At 37.5% G+C, this 18,133-nt stretch overlaps 2 protein-coding genes and 1 long non-coding RNA gene across 10 annotated transcripts in view; 2 read left to right on the top strand and 1 right to left on the bottom strand.

Annotated features, from left to right (window-relative positions):
- miga1 (mitoguardin 1) overlaps window positions 1-2,402 on the top strand; it is a 16,189-nt gene extending 13,787 nt beyond the window's left edge. Inside the window, exon 16 of the mRNA XM_022677837.2 lies at window positions 328-2,402. Coding sequence (XP_022533558.2) covers window positions 328-546 — 219 coding nt within the window. The 3' untranslated portion in view covers window positions 547-2,402. The remainder of the gene's footprint in view (window positions 1-327) is intronic.
- LOC125803901 (uncharacterized) lies at window positions 2,331-8,995 on the bottom strand. Its single transcript, XR_007440322.1, has 2 exons — window positions 8,896-8,995; window positions 2,331-2,993 (listed from the first exon to the last, which is right to left on the bottom strand). It is a non-coding gene; the product is annotated as an uncharacterized LOC125803901 (long non-coding RNA).
- On the top strand, window positions 4,400-18,133 carry fubp1 (far upstream element (FUSE) binding protein 1). Of its 8 annotated transcripts, none has more exons than XM_007243175.4 (21): window positions 4,400-4,572; window positions 5,759-5,852; window positions 7,581-7,643; window positions 8,343-8,378; window positions 8,468-8,507; window positions 8,616-8,662; window positions 8,747-8,818; window positions 8,930-8,987; window positions 9,102-9,264; window positions 9,898-9,996; window positions 10,102-10,242; window positions 10,348-10,450; window positions 10,554-10,790; window positions 11,371-11,531; window positions 11,684-11,832; window positions 12,088-12,164; window positions 12,252-12,377; window positions 12,666-12,740; window positions 13,194-13,256; window positions 14,181-14,335; window positions 14,683-18,133. In XM_007243175.4, the coding sequence occupies exons 1-21, from the start codon at window positions 4,480-4,482 to the stop codon at window positions 14,689-14,691; spliced, it is 2,061 nt and encodes a 686-aa protein (XP_007243237.3). In that variant the 5' UTR covers window positions 4,400-4,479; the 3' UTR covers window positions 14,692-18,133. The 8 variants fall into 8 exon arrangements, with proteins under 8 accessions (XP_007243237.3, XP_007243236.3, XP_049338470.1 ...); XM_007243174.4 differs by having other exon boundaries at window positions 14,172-14,335; XM_049482514.1 differs by lacking the exon at window positions 7,581-7,643 and having other exon boundaries at window positions 4,401-4,572.

The raw sequence follows: 18,133 nt of genomic DNA, 5'->3' as shown, positions 1-18,133 counted from the left end.
GCTTGTTTTAACATGGTGAACATGCAGACTACAGTCCGATATATATATATACTCACCTCTAAATCTCGAAAGAGCTAGCACTGCGGTTAGCAGCTAATGCTACTACTGCTCTGTCTTAGTGCTGGAGAAACTTCACTAAAACTCACTTTTAAAACGCTGTACTTCAGCGGAGTGGCTTCACTGCTTCTTATAGTCTGAAAAATATGGTAACTTAAATCAAATAAATACGTAGTAGGACAGCACCAACGAAAGTGTGTGTATATATATATATATATATATGTGTATATTTACCCAGAATCTTTGTTTGTGTTTGTCCTGATCCTGCAGGACCAGGTCCTGTTCTTCCTGAAGGACATATTTGACCTGGAAAACGTGCGCTACTCCAGTGTAGAAACCCTGGCTGAGGATATCCTCCACCTGCTGCACCGTCGCTCCGAGCTGCTGCTGGCCTACCTGGGGGCTGATTCTCTTCGGCACGTCAGTGGCTGCGTAGGATCCCCGCTTCACCTGGTGTCCACCGCCATGCTGGAGACCCGGGTTCAATAAGCTCACGCCCGTGTCTTTACGCTCGTGATGTCCTGCAGTGCAGTCTTGCTTGTGACAGAGTCGTATCGGCTCACGTGTCTGGGTAACTCGCGCGCCCGTGTCCGTCCGTGTGAAGTTGATGTATGAGTTCTGCTGTACCAAGCAGTAGCAGGATGTTGATAATGTCCTTGTTTTCAGGACATTTTCAGGATAGTGGTAAATGATTGAGAGCAATAGGCTGGACGATTATGGATGATAATGAAATTAGCATTGACATGCACTTCACACACAATTTACTGTACAAGTTATTTATTTAATTGGTCTGTTTTACTATTTTAAGTATTAAAACCTTTTTGTTGTTTTTTTTTTTTTTTTTTTTTTTTTTGCTTTCTGCTTAGTGAATGTTAAAATGGTTTCAATTTGTCTTAAACCTTTGGCTTGAAAAAGTTTTTACCTGTATTATGAATTGTTCTCATTTTATACAGTACAGTGTGCTGTAGTATGTAAAATGTGCTTCACATTCTTTATAACTTGCTGTCAAATGTTCAACTGGAAACTGACGCCATGGTAAATTGTTCAATCTATTGTTTTTGTGATGTGGGAAAAAAATTCATTTGCACATATAAGCCCATTCACAATAATAATTCTAAAGCCCTTTCCAGATGGGATTAGTTTCTCAGGGGGTCCTGAGGTCATTTTATCTTTTATGGGGGTCCTCATATATGTGTTTTTCTCAGACGTCCTCTGAGAAGATTACAGGTTAAATTATCTACTGTTTTTCTCTAAACTCCGTGGTCCTCCAGTAATTTTAGTCCCGTCCAGACGCACATCTGAGTTTCGGTTCCTCGTGTTTAATAAAATAGCTATTTGTCCACGGCCGTGCACCATAATTACACGTTGGGCACACGTTTCCACAGAGATCCACGTAAAAACACACAAAAGCGAGTGGAAATGGAGGAGCTACTGAACGCTGTGATGTCATGTGACTGAGAAAGCCAAAAACTCACTGGTCCTCCTGTTTTTTCAATTGCAGTCCGGATGCAGGACTTTTATTACTGAGTAGAAGGTCCCCCCTGAGAAACTAATCTTGTACTGGGATTAAAATAAAAAGAAAAGGTTGGGAAAAGATTATGTAAACCCACCTGTATGGTTATGAAGTAATATCGGGTAAAAAATTAAAATAGGAAAATTTAAGATAAAATGTGGATATGGATCATTTAAAATGATTGCTAAATCACATAAAAGACACATAAGGGCAGAATGAGATTAGATCTGGGTTACTATTATAATTTTTTTTTTCTCATTTTTTCATTTTTAACACTAAGTTTAACTCTAAACTTAAGATTTATCATGTAAAATCCAACTCATAACAGAAAGCAGCTTACTGATAAGCCTTCACACACAAGCCCAAAGCTGCAGACGTTCACAAGACATAAGCTGATCATCTTCTTTATTACTGTAAACTCTTAAGCCATATACTGTATGGAACTCTTCTCTCATTTGCTACACAGTGGCATTACCACCCAGCTAGCATTAGCATATGTTTGTACAAGGCTGTTGTTAATGTTCCATATTGATCATTTAACAGATTGTATGAGCCTTAATGTTAGTGCATGTGTGGTGGCCCAAATGCGCAAAAGTAACCAGTGGGTTTTCTTTTACTTGGATTTTTTTTTTGTGGTCCATTTGTGTTAATATGTACACAGCAGAGTGGCTGTAGCAGCCTGTGTGTTAGCAAAATGCTAAAGCTAAATATTTGTACTAGAAAAATGGACTTGTTTTTGTCAAGTTCTTAAAGAAAACTGTTTTTCTGTACTGTGTTTAATTGTGAGCTGTACAAATAAATGAGCAAATAAAAAAATGTGAAAACTACAAAAGGTTTTTTTTCCCCACAAAATACAAGCTAACCTTGCCAAACTGCACAATGCTCATGACTGTTGATTAAGGCTGCCACTAACAATAACATACATTTATCCAAAAGCAGTGTGTAAGACTGGTGGAGGAGAATATGCCAAGTTGCATGAAAACTGTGATTAAAATCCAACCAGGGTTATTCCACCAAATAGGTCTAAAAGCTCTGCATCTTTTTGTTATTTCAGCCATTTTTCATTTTCTGCAAGTAAATGATTTAAATGACAATATTTATTTGGAATTTGGGAGAAATGTTGTCTGTAGTTTATAGAATAAAACAACAATGTTTATTTTACTCAAACATAAACCTATAAATAGCAAAATCACGAGAAACTGCTTCAAAACCTGAAGGGCTCTCTTACTTTTTCCCCTGAGCTGTATATATGTTTAGCTTCTATGTCTGCTGTAAAATATCACATTTCTGTAACCTATAACATATTTATTTATCTATTTATTTATTTGCTTTATAGAATAGAGTATACATACCTGATGTTGCCATTTCCCAGCCAAAAACTATTGGGTATAAAGAATGATATCTCAGTCTAGACCTTCATATCCTGAAAGGAAAGTGAGAAAATGCAGATTTTTTTTTATTGAGATGCTGATTCCCTCTATAGACTGACCTGTTCAGAGCAATGCTTTGATAAATAGGTGCTAATCAGAGGATGATGTTCTCTCTATCTCTCTCTCTTTATCTGAGCAAATGTGTGTCATTTGCATTTTTATTTAAGGGTGGGGTGGAGGGGTGTCATACAATGCCAGTGAATCTCTCTCTCAATTTATCTATCTCTTTGTCTACTATACATAGAGATTCTGTTATAGTAATAAATGGGATGTTACTGGGTGATACTGATCTGTGGACACAGTTCTGATCAGATTTATATGGATGCTGTTTAAAGAAAAAGAGAGAAAACGTAAAAACTGTTAGTTATATCTTTTTACTCTCTTTTTGAGACCTTTTTATATTATATTAAATTATTTATTTATTTTTTTAAATAATCATCATTGCATACAACGCTGTAAAATTCAGCTGTAGTACTTTTGAACAAAAATAACATATAACATTTATATTTTATTTTAATTGTATTATGAAACAATTATTTTAAATTATTGTTTTGGTCGCCAGACAACTTTTTACAAACGAGGACAGACTTTTATCTTGTTAAGGAAGTTTATCAAACGGGAAAAAGCACCGTTTTATGCAGACGTCCTCTTCTGGTGCAACACCTCACTAGCGTACATTTTCTCAGCTTTTAAGTTAATTTATTGAATATTTTAAAATTTTACAAACGTCAAAACGTTAGTTTTTCACAAATTAAATGAAAAGGTGTTATTGTACAGGCTTTTGCTAATGTTTTGGCACCCTTCATAAAATAACACCAGAAAAATTTGAGGACAAATTCTCGCTCTGCAGGAAACAAAATGATGATAGCGAGTGTTGAACGTGTTTTTAACAGCATAAATAAAAAAAATAATAATTTAAACGATCTATAATAGAAATGTATTTTTGGGCACATTAAAAATTTTATATTGGAGGTAAAAAAAATTAAATAAAATTCAGACACAGCCTTTTAGACTCCTTAGATCAATAGAGACAGATCTGTTAACAGTAAGAACTAGACATAACTAAACATAGTAAAGCAGCTTTTAGACATTATGCTACAGTTAGTTGGAATAAACTTTTAGAAGCTAAAAGACTTAAGCTAATAAAGCAGTGGGAATAGTTTCTAATAAACGTTTCATAAGAAAGAATATATCCATTATCGCTAAATTAAATGTAAAATGAATGGACAACAAAGCCAATATTAATATCCATATTAAATAAGTTAATTAGGATACTGGGGGCTGTCCCTGTGCCCCTCTATTGTTTTGAGTCTGATGACGCGGGACTCTTAATTTGTAGGTCATCCCCTTTATGCGGAAGGAACAGCACGTTTTGGCAGCAGTCGGTTTTCGGCGGTACACTACAGTCTGCAGCGCGTCCGCTCGGCGGTTCTTCTTGCTCTCCGCCATCTTCACTGCGCGGCACTCACTCCCTGGGACATGGCCGATTACAGCAGCGTGGCGCCTCCGAGCTCCGGATCCGGCGCGGGGATGAACGACGCGTTTAAAGACGCGCTCCAGCGGGCGAGACAGGTCAGAAACCGCGGTACAACCGCACACATTTCATCGGTATCATTTTAACGCGCTTTAGTTAGTTAATTTCCTCTTAAAATGGTCGAGCTAGATTAGCTTAGCATAGTTTAGCTTAGCGGAGCAACAAAGGGTGAGCTTTGGGCGGCCTGAGCCTTTTCTAGCGTTTTAAATAAGTTTAACTCGAGAAATGTCGATTTTATACACTTAATACCTTTCTTTAAATATCAAACGTTTATCATATATTTACCGTTATATATAATTTTAGCTTGTTAATTAGGTTAACGTGGCAGTAAAATACCAGAAGCTAGTTCGGGCTACGTTGCTCTGCCTAGGTAACGCAATGCTAGCTAGCTAACTTTTTGTATTTTTATTATTATAATTGATTTAAAGTTATATATTTTTTTTAGTTTTTTTTTTAACATACAATCCAAACCACATAAAACAAACATCATTAAAAAATACAAAAGTAAAAAAAAACAAGTCTAAAAAAAAATCTAACATTCAAAATATCTATGGATTTATTTTTAATTGGTCGAAAATTAGTCAATACGTGTATATAATTATCTTATTAATTGTGATGAAACAAATGCTTGGAATAAGCGCATTTTCAAGCCAATTTCTTCAAAAATATAAGTTACAATATATATTGGACTTTGAGTGGAACTTTCTTACCTAGCCTCCTCTTTTAAGTCTTAAAAAAGTCAATCCAAAAAGAGAGAAAATACACACCAAAAAATAAGTTTTCTATGGATTCTGTGGCTCCTTTACAGTGAACACACGCGTCACTTGTATAGAAAATACAAATATCAGTTCTTTTATTTAATTTTTTATTGAGAGCATGCTTGCTAACTAGGTTAACTAACTTAATAAGTCCTTAATTTTACACAATTACCCCCTATTAAACTGCAAAATAAGAATAATAATTTTGGCAACACATCTCATTCATTAACCAGCACATTTAATCTATGTACTTTATAGTGAACACTGCTTTTTTGTTGCTAATGCAGTTAAGAAATACATTAATAAAGGGTTTATCTTTACCAAATTTTAATTAGTGCTGATAGTGTTTTTCAAAGCTACACGGGTTGACTAACAGTGGTAGATCTGTGGTATATTAAATAGGTAATTAACAGCTTATTTGGGTTTTAACTTTGTTAACTAACTGCTGTATTTTCTTCTCTTTCAGATTGCAGCGAAAATCGGTGGGGATGGCGTCTCCCCTGCCCCTCCAACCAATGAATTTGGATATGGTGGACAGAAAAGGCCTTTAGAAGATGCTGGTGAGTGTTAAGACATGTTTTATTCCTTCCTGCCTAATCCAGGGGTGTTCCTGGGGGGCTGGTGTTCAGCATTTCTTCTCTTAAACCACACAGTTTAGACCAGAGCTGGTAGTTAAACAAACAGTTAAAATAAACCACGATCCTGTTTACTAATCTCTGTAGGTAAGTAGGTCTGAGCTTTTTAAAAAGACTATCAAGTTAAAGGCTTAGATAATTTTATTGTCTATAGTTAGAAATACTATTTACTGCTTGTACTGTATCACTATTGAAAGGTGTATCCGTCCACGATCAGTGTTTAATTGAAAATCTTTACTCAGTCGTAGTATTTTCAACAGTAGTAGGCTCTGCATTCACAAGTGGTGAGATTTTAAATGTAAAAATTGTAAATTAGTCTGTTATGAATATTTTAATTAATTTACTCATGTTATCTATCATAGTATATGTGGTGAAGCATGGTTTGTAAAAATCATATGTGCATAGTTTTGAAAACCTTATTTAAAAAATATAAATTTACTGTAGTTTTAGGTGTGTTTGCTCAAATAAAAACCCTTTTACTGCCACATTGTAAAAAAACAAATCCTTTCTCTGTTGGTAGATTATGGTAATTAACTTAAATTAGAGTTTGTTTTTAATGATGTCTATTTAGTTTGAATTTTTTGCACGTTAAAGACTTGAAATGTGTTTTTTTTTTTTTTTTTTTTTACGGTTGGAAATGTTTTGTATTTAATGTCAGTGTTTAAAACCCTAATTGTTATATCTGTTCTTAAGACATGCACCTAAAAGTAGGATATTTATATAGATCACTTGTAGTTTGTAAGTGCATTTACGCAGGCACCCCTCTGCATATTTGGTTAAATATGCACACAGTCTGAATGGTACTCTGTGAAGTAGCTGCTAAGTATGTGGCAGCGACTGTATCTCCCATCTCTTTTTCAGTATTAAAGCTTTGAGGATCTGCCAGTATTTCTTTTATACAATAATAAGCTGTTTCTAATAAAAGCTCTTTAGAAGTAGGTTATGCTAAAAAAAAAAAAAAACGGGTATGGTAGGAGATTTTACTGTTGGTAGTCTTCTTCAAGGTCATTTATTGGTGTAGAGTGGTGTCTGTTAAACAATATTTTTTTGGATCAAGACCAAATTATGGCATATATATATGTATATATATATGTGTAATTTTTTTTAAGACTAAATAAATTGCGTACATATCATCTTATTCATTCCAATGATTTCTTCGTGCTACGTAAACACAGAAGGTAATACTGAAGTCAGAAAATGGAACTATGTCTACATAGTGTATGATAAGTAGATAACAGATGCAGTGTTGTTAACCGCTAGACCACACCCACTGTAAATTACTCACTCTTTATGTCCACCAGAGGAAACATTCAGCTAGCCTATCTCACAGTGAGAGTGCATGCTGTTTCACTGTTTCAGCATCGCAGTGGTTTTATATTTTCCATTGATAGCACACCTACTCTTTTCTGCTGGTACTGGCCCCCAAACGACCGCACTGATACCGATATAAAAATATAATCGAGTATAAAATGGTACGAATATCATTTGTTTCATTGCCCACCTCCTATAAAATATGCTTTTTGGAGATTTTTATTTTAAAAACGATTTGGATATGACACAGTGAAAGTAGCCTGTTTTAAATTCCACTTCTTTGTGCTGTTGCAGACATGTATTTCAGGCCCACCTCTTCACTTTTAATGTTTTTGTTTTTAGTGTTTTTCAGTGCGGACTACTTTTTGAACAAGACACAAAACAGGACAGCCAATCAGGACAGAGGTTAATTTACATTTAGTTAATAATAACAGAGATAGTAACACAACAGTCTGTTTTTAACTCAGAGTATTTTGTCTGTTTTCAGTACAAAAGATTCCTGGCTGTTGGTACAATTCCTGTGCATGTGTGGTACACAATCCATAAACACAACTTGAGTATTAATATAAATAATATAGCAGAAAAAACTAGTGGAAGTGTTTATAATCTAAAATCTAATCTGTAGATTGCTTGAAAAACCTGGATTATATAAAAAATTTAACTGTGCATTGGTCTGTTCTTAAATAACTTAAACACAGAAATTTAGTAATTTTGTTTAGTTAATTCTCTCGTTTTATTCAAAATACCTTTGTTGGTCACAGCTAATAATGAACATTAGAGTTTGTAGACAGTTTAACAGCATTCTTTTCACACGTTTATTTTGTAACATTATTCAAATATCCAGAGCATATGTAGTTGCCTAGATTATAAAGGTTTTATATCACATACCCGTTCCCGACTGCATATATGGCTATAATAAACACAAGGTCTGATTGGTGTTGAATAACTGCTAAGCATGTGGCATATATGTGTGTCATTTATGGTAGCCTATGTATTTATGTAACACCGTAACATTATTTATATATATATATTACTCGTGTAGAGTGCACTTTAAAGTATGACGCACTATAAAATATGGCCTTGTTTTCTCTTTTGTATTCATAGATCAGCCAGAAACAAAGAAAGTTGCCCCAAGTGACCGTAAGCATTTGCAAATTAATTTGCTTACATTGTTCTTGTTCCTTTTATCTTTTTGTGTGTTTTAACGCTGTGCTCTTTTTATTTTCCAGCTTTTGCTGCAGTGATGGGTGGAATGGGTGGTCTTCCAAGGTATTTAAATTTAGCTGAAATTCTAAAATCTTGTTTCTTTGTATAGAAAAATATTTCTTACCTTATTTATTTGGCCAAATCTCATTTATTTTTTATTTTTTCTATTAGGCCTACATCAGAGGAGTTCAAGGTTCCAGATGGCATGGTTGGATTTAGTAAGTAAAACAAAAAATTCGTCTTTTTTTTTTTTTTTTGACTATTATTCTGCAGAACTTGTCTAATTTAGATGTTGTCTGCAGTTATCGGTAGAGGAGGAGAGCAGATATCGAGAATACAGCAGGATTCAGGGTGTAAAATACAGATTGCTCCAGGTGAGTGACTCCTAAAAATCAAGCCATGTTCTGAGTTGTAATTTTTTTTTCTTTTAAGCCACATAAAATTACATTACCTAGAAATAAACCTGTTTGTTCTTCTCCCTACAGACAGTGGTGGTATGCCTGAACGATCCGTGACGTTAACAGGCTCTCCAGATTCAATCCAGTGAGTTTCTGCAAACACAGTTTACACACAATAATAAATAAAGCTGTTTAATGTAGACTCTCACTGTGTTAAAGTTTTTAAAAAGTAAAACATACTGTTCATTGTGCTCATCAGGGCGGCGAAGAGGTTACTGTCTGAAATTGTGGAGAAAGGCAGACCCTCCCCATCATTTCATCATAATGATGGTCCCGGGGGATCAGTTCAGGAGATAATGGTTCCTGCATCCAAAGCAGGCCTGGTCATTGGCAAGGGTGGAGAAACAATCAAGCAGTTACAGGTTAGTACAAAAAAGGGAGTGCACTGTGTATTCTGTATGATAACTTTTTTTGGACACTAGTGGTGGTCAATATGGCCCTAAAATGAGTTAAAAAAAACATACTCATTCAATAATACACTACTGCAACTAAACTAAAATTTCATTATTGCATACGATATAATTTGGCACACCCCTAACTGAGATAAAAAATAAAATAAATAAAAAATATTAGATTTATGATCTAGAATGTCATGATACTAATAATAAAACGTACACTATCTCCATATATTCAGGATTAAAGTAAAATAATTTATACTGGAATGATATAATCTGTATATAGTAGATATATAATAGAAAATGAGAACAGTGTGATTTTTTTTTTTTTTTTTTCCTTTGCTAAAAACAGCAAATAATAGTACCCTGATGTGATAATTAGGGGTGGTTGTTATGCCACCATATTTCAGGGTATGATATAATAAAAACAATTAAACAATATTATAAGTGTCATTGTATGACACCACCATTCTGAGATATTAATATAATGATGATAAAATAGCAAAAAGCTATTTTTAACTTGTAGATGCAAAGTTTGTAAAGTGATTTTAAAAAGGTGATGAACTAGCACTAATATAAAATGTGTTCTCTAAATGACAGGAGCGTGCCGGAGTCAAGATGGTCATGATTCAGGATGGGCCACAAAACACAGGAGCAGACAAACCTCTCAGGATTTCTGGCGATCCTTTTAAAGTTCAGGTCAGTTACCAGAAAGGATTAAAATACCCTGTTAAACAGTGTGTCTTGACTTCATTTTCGGCATATGTCTCAAAGTTGCTAAAATAAATTAACATGTCCTTGTAGCAAGCCAAAGAGATGGTGATGGAGCTGATCAGAGACCAGGGATTCCGAGAGCAGAGAGGAGAATATGGATCCAGGATGGGTGGAGGTGGAGGTGGAGGAGGTGGTGGTGGCGGCGGCGCAGGAGGAGGAGAGGGACTGGATGTAAGTCAGCAATGTAGCTTGAGTGATGAATATGAATTATAAATGTCTATTCTTTTGTTTTCACTTGCTTTGATTTTAATTGTCTTATCGTTGCTTCTCTCTTAGGTGCCTGTGCCACGTTTTGCTGTGGGCATTGTGATTGGCCGGAATGGAGAAATGATTAAAAAAATTCAAAACGACACTGGAGTTCGAATTCAGTTTAAACCAGGTGTGTAACTGTGGCATTCACACCTGTTGATTGGATACTGCTGAATATTACACAGCTTTGTACTGTCTCTCATTGACTTTGTCTGTTTCTGTTTGATCTGCAGATGATGGCAGCACACCAGAGAGGATAGCTCAGATCATGGGTCCTCCTGATCGGGCGCAGCATGCAGCCGAGATCATCTCGGACCTTCTGCGGAGCGTCCAGGCCGGTGGTCCTCCTGGACATGGAGGAAGGGGCCGGGGCCGTGGTCAAGGCAACTGGAACATGGGTCCTCCTGGAGGCCTGCAGGAGTTTTCTTTCACAGTTCCTACCATGAAGACAGGCCTCATTATTGGCAAAGGTCAGTCCTGGTGCTGTATTTTTTGCACTATAAGGTGCACTTAAAATATTTAATTTTCCCAAAAATCCAGTGCGCCTTATGTATGAATTTACCAGTCAGGTTTTAAGGAGCAGTAAAGCCACTCCACTGAAGTACAGCTTCATACAAGAGTTTCCGTTTAGTTTGCCAGCACTGCTCCTGAAGCAGTATTAGCATTAGCTGCTAACTGTGCTAAGCGCAAGCTTGGTGAAAATCTAAGCTTACTGTAAATAAACGGAAATGCTTTAATCACCCAGATAAACAGTTTTCAGGAGAGAAAACTGTGTAGATTAACATCCAGCGCCGAGACCTGCTGAATTGGAAGGAAAACATGGCGACACCCCTGTTCCTTACCCGTGTTACTTCATGTGCCTCCATAATTATGTTTGAAAATGGATTAAAAAAAAGACATTCATTGATAGTGCGCCTTATAGTCTGAAAAATACAGTATATTGTTTCTGGTTAAAAATCTATAGAAATCTTTTACTGCTGATATATTTTTTAGACACATTAAACAATATAAACTGCAAAGCTAAAAAAAACAATCTATGATCTTTTACAGGGGGTGAAACAATTAAGGGCATAAGCCAGCAGTCCGGTGCCAGGATAGAGCTGCAGAGGAATCCTCCACCCAACGCAGACCCCAACATAAAGATGTTCACAGTACGGGGAACACCGCAGCAGATCGACTACGCCAGGCAGCTGGTTGAGGAGAAGATCGGGGTAAGTGACTTCATGAAATGTTAAGTTTTGGGTTAAAATATAATATTTAATTTTGGATTAGGTGTACTACTTCTTAAACTTCTACTTCTTCTTATAATTGGATGCAGGTGGTTCCTTAGCTTACATGTTTGCTTTTTTGTTTCCCTGTTTAGGGTCCAGTCAGCCCTATGGGTGGTCCTCATGGCCCACCTGGCCCCCATGGTGGCCCTGCTCCTCATGGTCCACCTGGTCCACCAGGACCTCCTGCACCTATGGGACCTTACAATCCTGGTCCTTACAACCAGGGACCTCCTGGACCACAGTAAGAAGATCTTTTTGAATGTTTGAAATGTCAAGTAGCATTATGTGTGCATAATATAAAGTACGGTTTTCAAAACCCAGTTAAAGGGGTCCCTGTGGGAACTCATGTAATCAAACCACATTAATTCATTAGTCATTTATGACTTCCTTACATGCTCATTGGGCATCTTACTTACTAAAGTCTAATGAATTTAAGAGATCTGTCCATCTGAGACAAAATAAGACGATGTCTAATACACGATTTTGTCGTTTACAGTGGTCCTCCTGGGCCGTACCAACCTCAGGGCTGGGGCAACGGCTACCCACACTGGCAGCAAGGTCAGCCAGATCCCAGTAAGTGCTCTGTTCTATTTATGCTCTGTTCTGTCCTCTTTATTTTGATGGCTGGAATGATGCTAAGTTGAGGTTTGTGTTTGGCAGATAAAGCAGCAGCTGATGCTAATGCAGCAGCATGGGCAGCCTATTACGCTCAGTATCAGCAGCAGCCTCAGGCCCCCATGACGCCCACCACTGCTGCTCCAGGAACCACACAGACTAATGGACAAGGTTGGTGTTGCTGTTATTACTTTGGGTGTCAGTGCTTGTGTGTCTGAGAGAGAGAGAGAGAGAGCACTTTTAGATATCAGGCCTTCACTGAACAGTAGCTGATGCCTCGTAGTGTAGCCCTTTGCTTAGTGTTGTGCTTGTGTATATTTGAGTTATTTAGTTTTAGCTTTTTTTTGCCTTTACACAGGGAAAGGATAGGTTCTGAGATACCTTAGACCTTTATTTTTTTGGGTCAGATGCAGGCTTTCTGCAGGATGGTTCTCAATCATATTGTACCATTTTTAACAGGTGACCCGCAGACTCCAGGTGAGACTGGACAGGCAGATTACACCAAGGCCTGGGAGGAATATTACAAGAAATTGGGTATAAATATTTTGCCAAACTTAGCTTCAGATTTTTATGCTAGGGCCCAGCCTAAACAGCAATGGGGAATTGAATGGCCTCAATGCTTCTTACCATGCAGAGCTTTTACCTAAGTGGCCTAAATTAGTGACTTGGGTTGGGTTGGTTTTGCAGGTTAGTTCAAGCCCTGCTGTTTAGACTGCGGAACTGGTGGAATCTTTCCTCAGGCAGGGTTAGAGTCATGAAGGTAGAAAGAAAAGCAAACCATACATGCTGGCACTTCACTTGTATCTGGCTTTTGAATGTTCATGCTGATGATTTGAATGATCAGTGTGTAAATACTGTAAAAAAAAAAAAAAAAAATTCAGTAGTTTGATCTGAGTAGCTAACTTGATTTGCTTTTAACTTGAAATTTCCAGCACGTTAAATTATATAACACGATTAAATGCTATTCTGTCTCATTTTCTGTCACAGGTCAACAAGGACAGCAGCCGCAGGATTACACGAAGGCATGGGAGGAGTACTACAAGAAACAAGGTATAAAGAGATTTAGAGAGGCGTATTCCTATTTCATTGCTGATGGTATATGTAGTGGACGTGGGTGGCCGGCTTGTCTTACGGCCCTCTACAGTAGAGCTGCGGTAAATACGGCTGCCCTAGAACAACCCAGTGGGTTTCTGTCCCGCCACACGGAGGCAGCGTGGCGGGGTCGTTCCCCCACTTACAACCAACTGTTTCTAGTTAGAGCTGCACGATTTATCATTTAAGCATCGTCATCGCGATATGCGCATGCGCAATAGTCACATTTCAGGACGTGCGAGGCCACTTAATGCCATTAAATCAAACGTGTCATGTTGCAATGTTTTGATTCATGACACAAGAAGTAGATACACAGCGCTGTCTCTGTGTCTGTGTGAGTGACAGGCTGCTGCTGCCTGAGAAGTGTGAGGGGGGGAGGTAGGAGTAAACACAAGGTAATCGAGTGACCTCCATATGGTTGGGCACGTGCTTGTAAACGTGAGCACGTGTGGAAAGCTGTGCACCTGAGTCCAGCACAGTTTTACAGCGCAGATATTTCCAGTTAAAGCTAAATTCACGCTTTTAATCCCAGAAAAACTCTTATTTACCTTTTTAAAAAGCCATTTAAATACTTGATTAAAGGGCAGATTACTGTTGGTTTGCTGTTTTCCTTAGGTTTTGAGTGCTCGGCACTGACTCAGCTCTTGTTTGGTCCGGACGAGAGACAGCATTTAAAAATATTCGCAATGTAAATTTTTTCCAATATCGTGCAGCCCTATTTCTAGTAGTGTTCAGTTCTTACAGTTTTTTTTTATAGCTTTTTAATATCTTTTTTTTTGTTAATATCAAAATATATCAGCTCTGGTGAGGGCAATGTTTCAAGAAAATCATGAAATTTTACTTATGTTGTTTCTATTTCTTTGTGTATTATGGATGTTGCAGGTCAAGCTGCCCCACAGGCAGCCGCAGCAGGTGCCTCTCAGGCCGGAGGCCAGCCGGACTACAGCGCAGCCTGGGCAGAATATTACCGCCAGCAAGCGGCCTACTATGGACAGAGTGGCTCTCAGCCAATGGGAGCAGCACCGCAGGCCCAGCAGGTACACTAGTCCTGACATTCACCCCGCCCTCTGTCTTCATGTTGAAAATTTTGAGTTTTGAAGCGTTTAGTATGAATGTCTCCTCTTTTTTATGTGTGTTTCCCCTCCACTCCCTCCCCCTCTTCCCTTGTCTTGTTCGTCCCCTTTTTTCATAACTTTTTCCTCCACAGCTTCAGCTGGCCTCTAGGCAACGAAGTGCCAAGACTTTAACCAAACTCTTCCCTCCCTAAACAGGCCTCTTTATTTCTTATTTTGGGTGTGGGAGGGGGGCAAGTTGGTGTTGGGAGCTGGGTCGCTGTTTCTGCTCTTAACATGTTGTGTATTTCTTATGTATTTCTTCTGCACAGGGCCAGTAATGCGAAGTGGACATAAAGTAAATGCTACATTGTCGAAAAAATCCTTTATTAAATGTTCGGATGCAGACGCCTTGATGAAGATCTTAAAATTTCCTTGGTTTGTGTTTAAAGTAGATCGCAACACACGGCTCCGGAAGTTCTTTTCCTTTTGTTCTTTGTTTTTTTTTCCCTCTCTTGTACAAATGAACGGTTTGTTTTTAGTGGGATAATATTGGTCATTCCAGCTCCTTGTATCTCATTATGTAGTTAGAGCTCATGTCTATGAACAATAGTCCTTTTTTTCCATGTAAATCATCTCAGTTTTAAAATGATATACCTGTTGTGTTTTGCAATAAAACAAAATGAAACCTCCTGTGTTGGTAAGTGGGGACAGCAAAAGCGGGGAGAAAAAAAAAAACTTGTGTAAGAATGTTTCTTTTCATTTATTGCTCATTTGTTTTGTGGGGGTGGGAGGAAGTGGGAGGGGTTAAAAACTCAGTTGCCGTGGATTTCAGATCGTTTTTCTGTTTTGTCCAAATTTTTACTGACTGAATGACACTGCTGTCACTCCTGTTTCTCTCCAACTGTTCACACAGCTCGTTATTTTTAGTTTTTATTTCGATTCCTGGTCTTGTTTTAGATATGACGTACATACATACGACGGATCTAGTCCTTTTATACTGCCTTTTTGATTTCTTTTTAAACTGGTAATTGGTGGTAGGAATAGGCGGGTGTGTCTGAGAGAAGGTAACTTGCCGTTGATGACTGCTTGCTCAGTGCTAAGGTCGTGATGTTTGCTATTTGTACTGTATTGTTGCCAGTCGTGCTGACACATGGTAGCGTGCACTGTTTATAATGTGAGACAATTTCCCCCCTCACAGGCAAGTTTAGGACAGCGGTAAGCAAGTTTGTTTGTTTTTTTTTTTTTTTTTACTAAAACCAAACAAAAATGTTCCTTTATAATATATAATGTGACTGTAGAAGTGTTGCAAGCTTTTTAGTTGCTCTCTTTCTCAGTATGCTGTTTTTTACAGGGCAGGTGAAGTGTGCTCAATTAACAATTATGTATTATAAAATTCCATGTGCTCCCTTTCCATAATTTTGTAATGTCCCAAAATACATACATACCTTTTTTTAAAAAACTAAAGCAAATTCAAGTGCATATACGTATATATATATCTATATATCTGCTGGCATTTCTTAACCTTTAAAGCGATTAAACAGATCAAATGCAAAGGTGCCCTGTTCTGCCCGTTGTGTGTTGGCATTCCTCCAGTGTAGGCCTGTAAGAAGTGCGTTTTTTAAGGGCTGAGGAGTGTATGCTGTGTGCTGTACCCCACCAGTGAAATGAGAGCCCTCTGCTGTAAGTACCAACATGTACAAAATGGCCCAAATTTTTTTTGTTCTGTCAATGCATTGTCTTTGACCAATTAAAGTACTTGCTTAGTGCATAAGATGCGATGCAATGTTTACCCTGAAACTGCCTTTTTTATTATTATTAAAAATGTTTTTGGGTAAGTATGTCTCTAGGCTGCGGTTTGGTTTGATATGAAAAATATTGATGTCTCTCTTGAGCCTGTGACCTTGCCCTGTTCATGATTTGGACTGTTCATATTCTCGTGTTGATAGAATTGACACTTAGCAATATTTCCACTGTCTTAGTCCCTGTAGGAGAATCCTATTTCAAATAATGAACTGTGAATGACATTTACATTTTTTAAAATAAGTGCAAATGTTCCAGTCAGGTCAGTTAGGAAATGTCAGTTTAGTTCTTTATTTTTAAGTGCCATCAGACATGATGTTTTGCCAAGTTTTCTTCCATTGCATTCTGTGATTTCAGTGGTAATTTAGGCAGTTCTCACCGTATCAATGTATATTGTTGAGATGTTGATGTTGGCTGACATGCGACTACCACTTTTCAGGCTGTCTGATTTTTGCCTATGAATGGTTTTTTTTAATTGCAATTTGCCATTGCTTCTTAAGTCATTGAAGGCTGTCAAATTGATGCAAGTGATTCATTTGACTATGTTGATTAGTGGCGCAGTGAGCGGTGCAATGTCTAATCTTGCAGCGTCATCCCAGACCTTAGGTTCTGCTGCAATAACACAGGTAAGCTTAACCTAAGAAACCAAGTGTTTGAACCTGTGACTCAAAAGTCTTGATGATGTATTTTACCTGACTCTATTTTACCTTTTTTTGTTAAAAATGTCAATCTAGAATATCTAGGCTCATGTCTTTATAAAATGTTGACATTAGCTCTGAAAGCCACAGCCCTATAAAAGTAGCTATAGGATGATCTATACTGATATTAATGATTTGCATGTCACTGGCTGACGTGTAGCTCAATGTGAATTTAACTCCACACATGCAAAGTAGAAGTTCTGTCTTTTTTTTTTTTCCTGTCTGATTTGAAATGCCGTTCTTGTTCATTCGATGCCAATATGTCCAATGCTTGTTCATTCTGATGTTAGTTTTAGGTGTTTCACGTTAGGATGGCTCATTCATTATCACTGTAGACATTTTCCCTGCCTTACCAATGCTGCATGCAGTTGGAATATTGTTTAACCAGGGATCTGTCTTAGCTGTTAATTCATTGATGCTGAAGTGTACACATGTATGTATGCTCACATGTCACTGGTTTAAACGCTGTGCTATTGCCCTTCTGTAGTTCTAATTCAAATTGCTGCCTTCATTCTCACTCACAGTGTTGAAGATGCTGCAGGCATAGGTCGTAGAATCAGGTCCTGAGCTAGGTTTGTCCCTAAGGAGGAGTCTGAGTCTGTCCCTCCGCTGAACATAGACCGTTCGAGGGCTCCAGTTATAAGGTAAAGAAAATGTATCCTGAGGAATCTGTGATTTTTGCAAATTTTAATGTTATTCGTTTAGGGCAATTCTTTGTTGATGCTATATTCTGATAAGCTAGCATTGTCTTAAGATCAGTAACAACAATGCTTTTTGAATTGTCGGTTGATGAAATGGCCTGTCTGAACTGAATTTGAAATGAAATTTTCGTACATGCTTTGCCCTTTTGATAATATGATCTGAGTTAGGGATTGTAATGTGCACCAATGCTATAGAGTTGGATCATGACCAGGAACTTTTTTTGTTTGATAATTTTGCGTAGCAACTGTTACAGACATGATTTAGCTTTTTGGCAGTAAATTGGAGAGTTTTTGAATTTTTGCTGTGCATTGCTGCATATGTTTTGGTATGCATGCAATCTGCTCTTTCCTTCTGAGCAAATTGTTCACAACAGAATTCGTGGGGGTGTAGAAAAGAAGACTTAATCGGAGGCTATCTGAGAAATGGGGAGCATGCCTTAGAGGTAAACACAAATGGTTTCCTGTACTGTTGAAACTCTCGAATGTACATTATTATTTTTGTTTGTTTTTGCTGGTTATTGTTGGATTTTTGACTGTTGAGAGTTGTTGACCTGTCCATCAATAAAATTGTAATGATTGGA

The sequence above is a fragment of the Astyanax mexicanus genome, chromosome 8, assembly GCF_023375975.1.
Source record: "Astyanax mexicanus isolate ESR-SI-001 chromosome 8, AstMex3_surface, whole genome shotgun sequence".
Lineage (NCBI taxonomy): Eukaryota > Metazoa > Chordata > Actinopteri > Characiformes > Acestrorhamphidae > Astyanax > Astyanax mexicanus.
The sequence above is the reverse complement of the archived record's forward strand: the minus strand, read 5'-3'. Positions and strand labels throughout refer to the sequence as shown.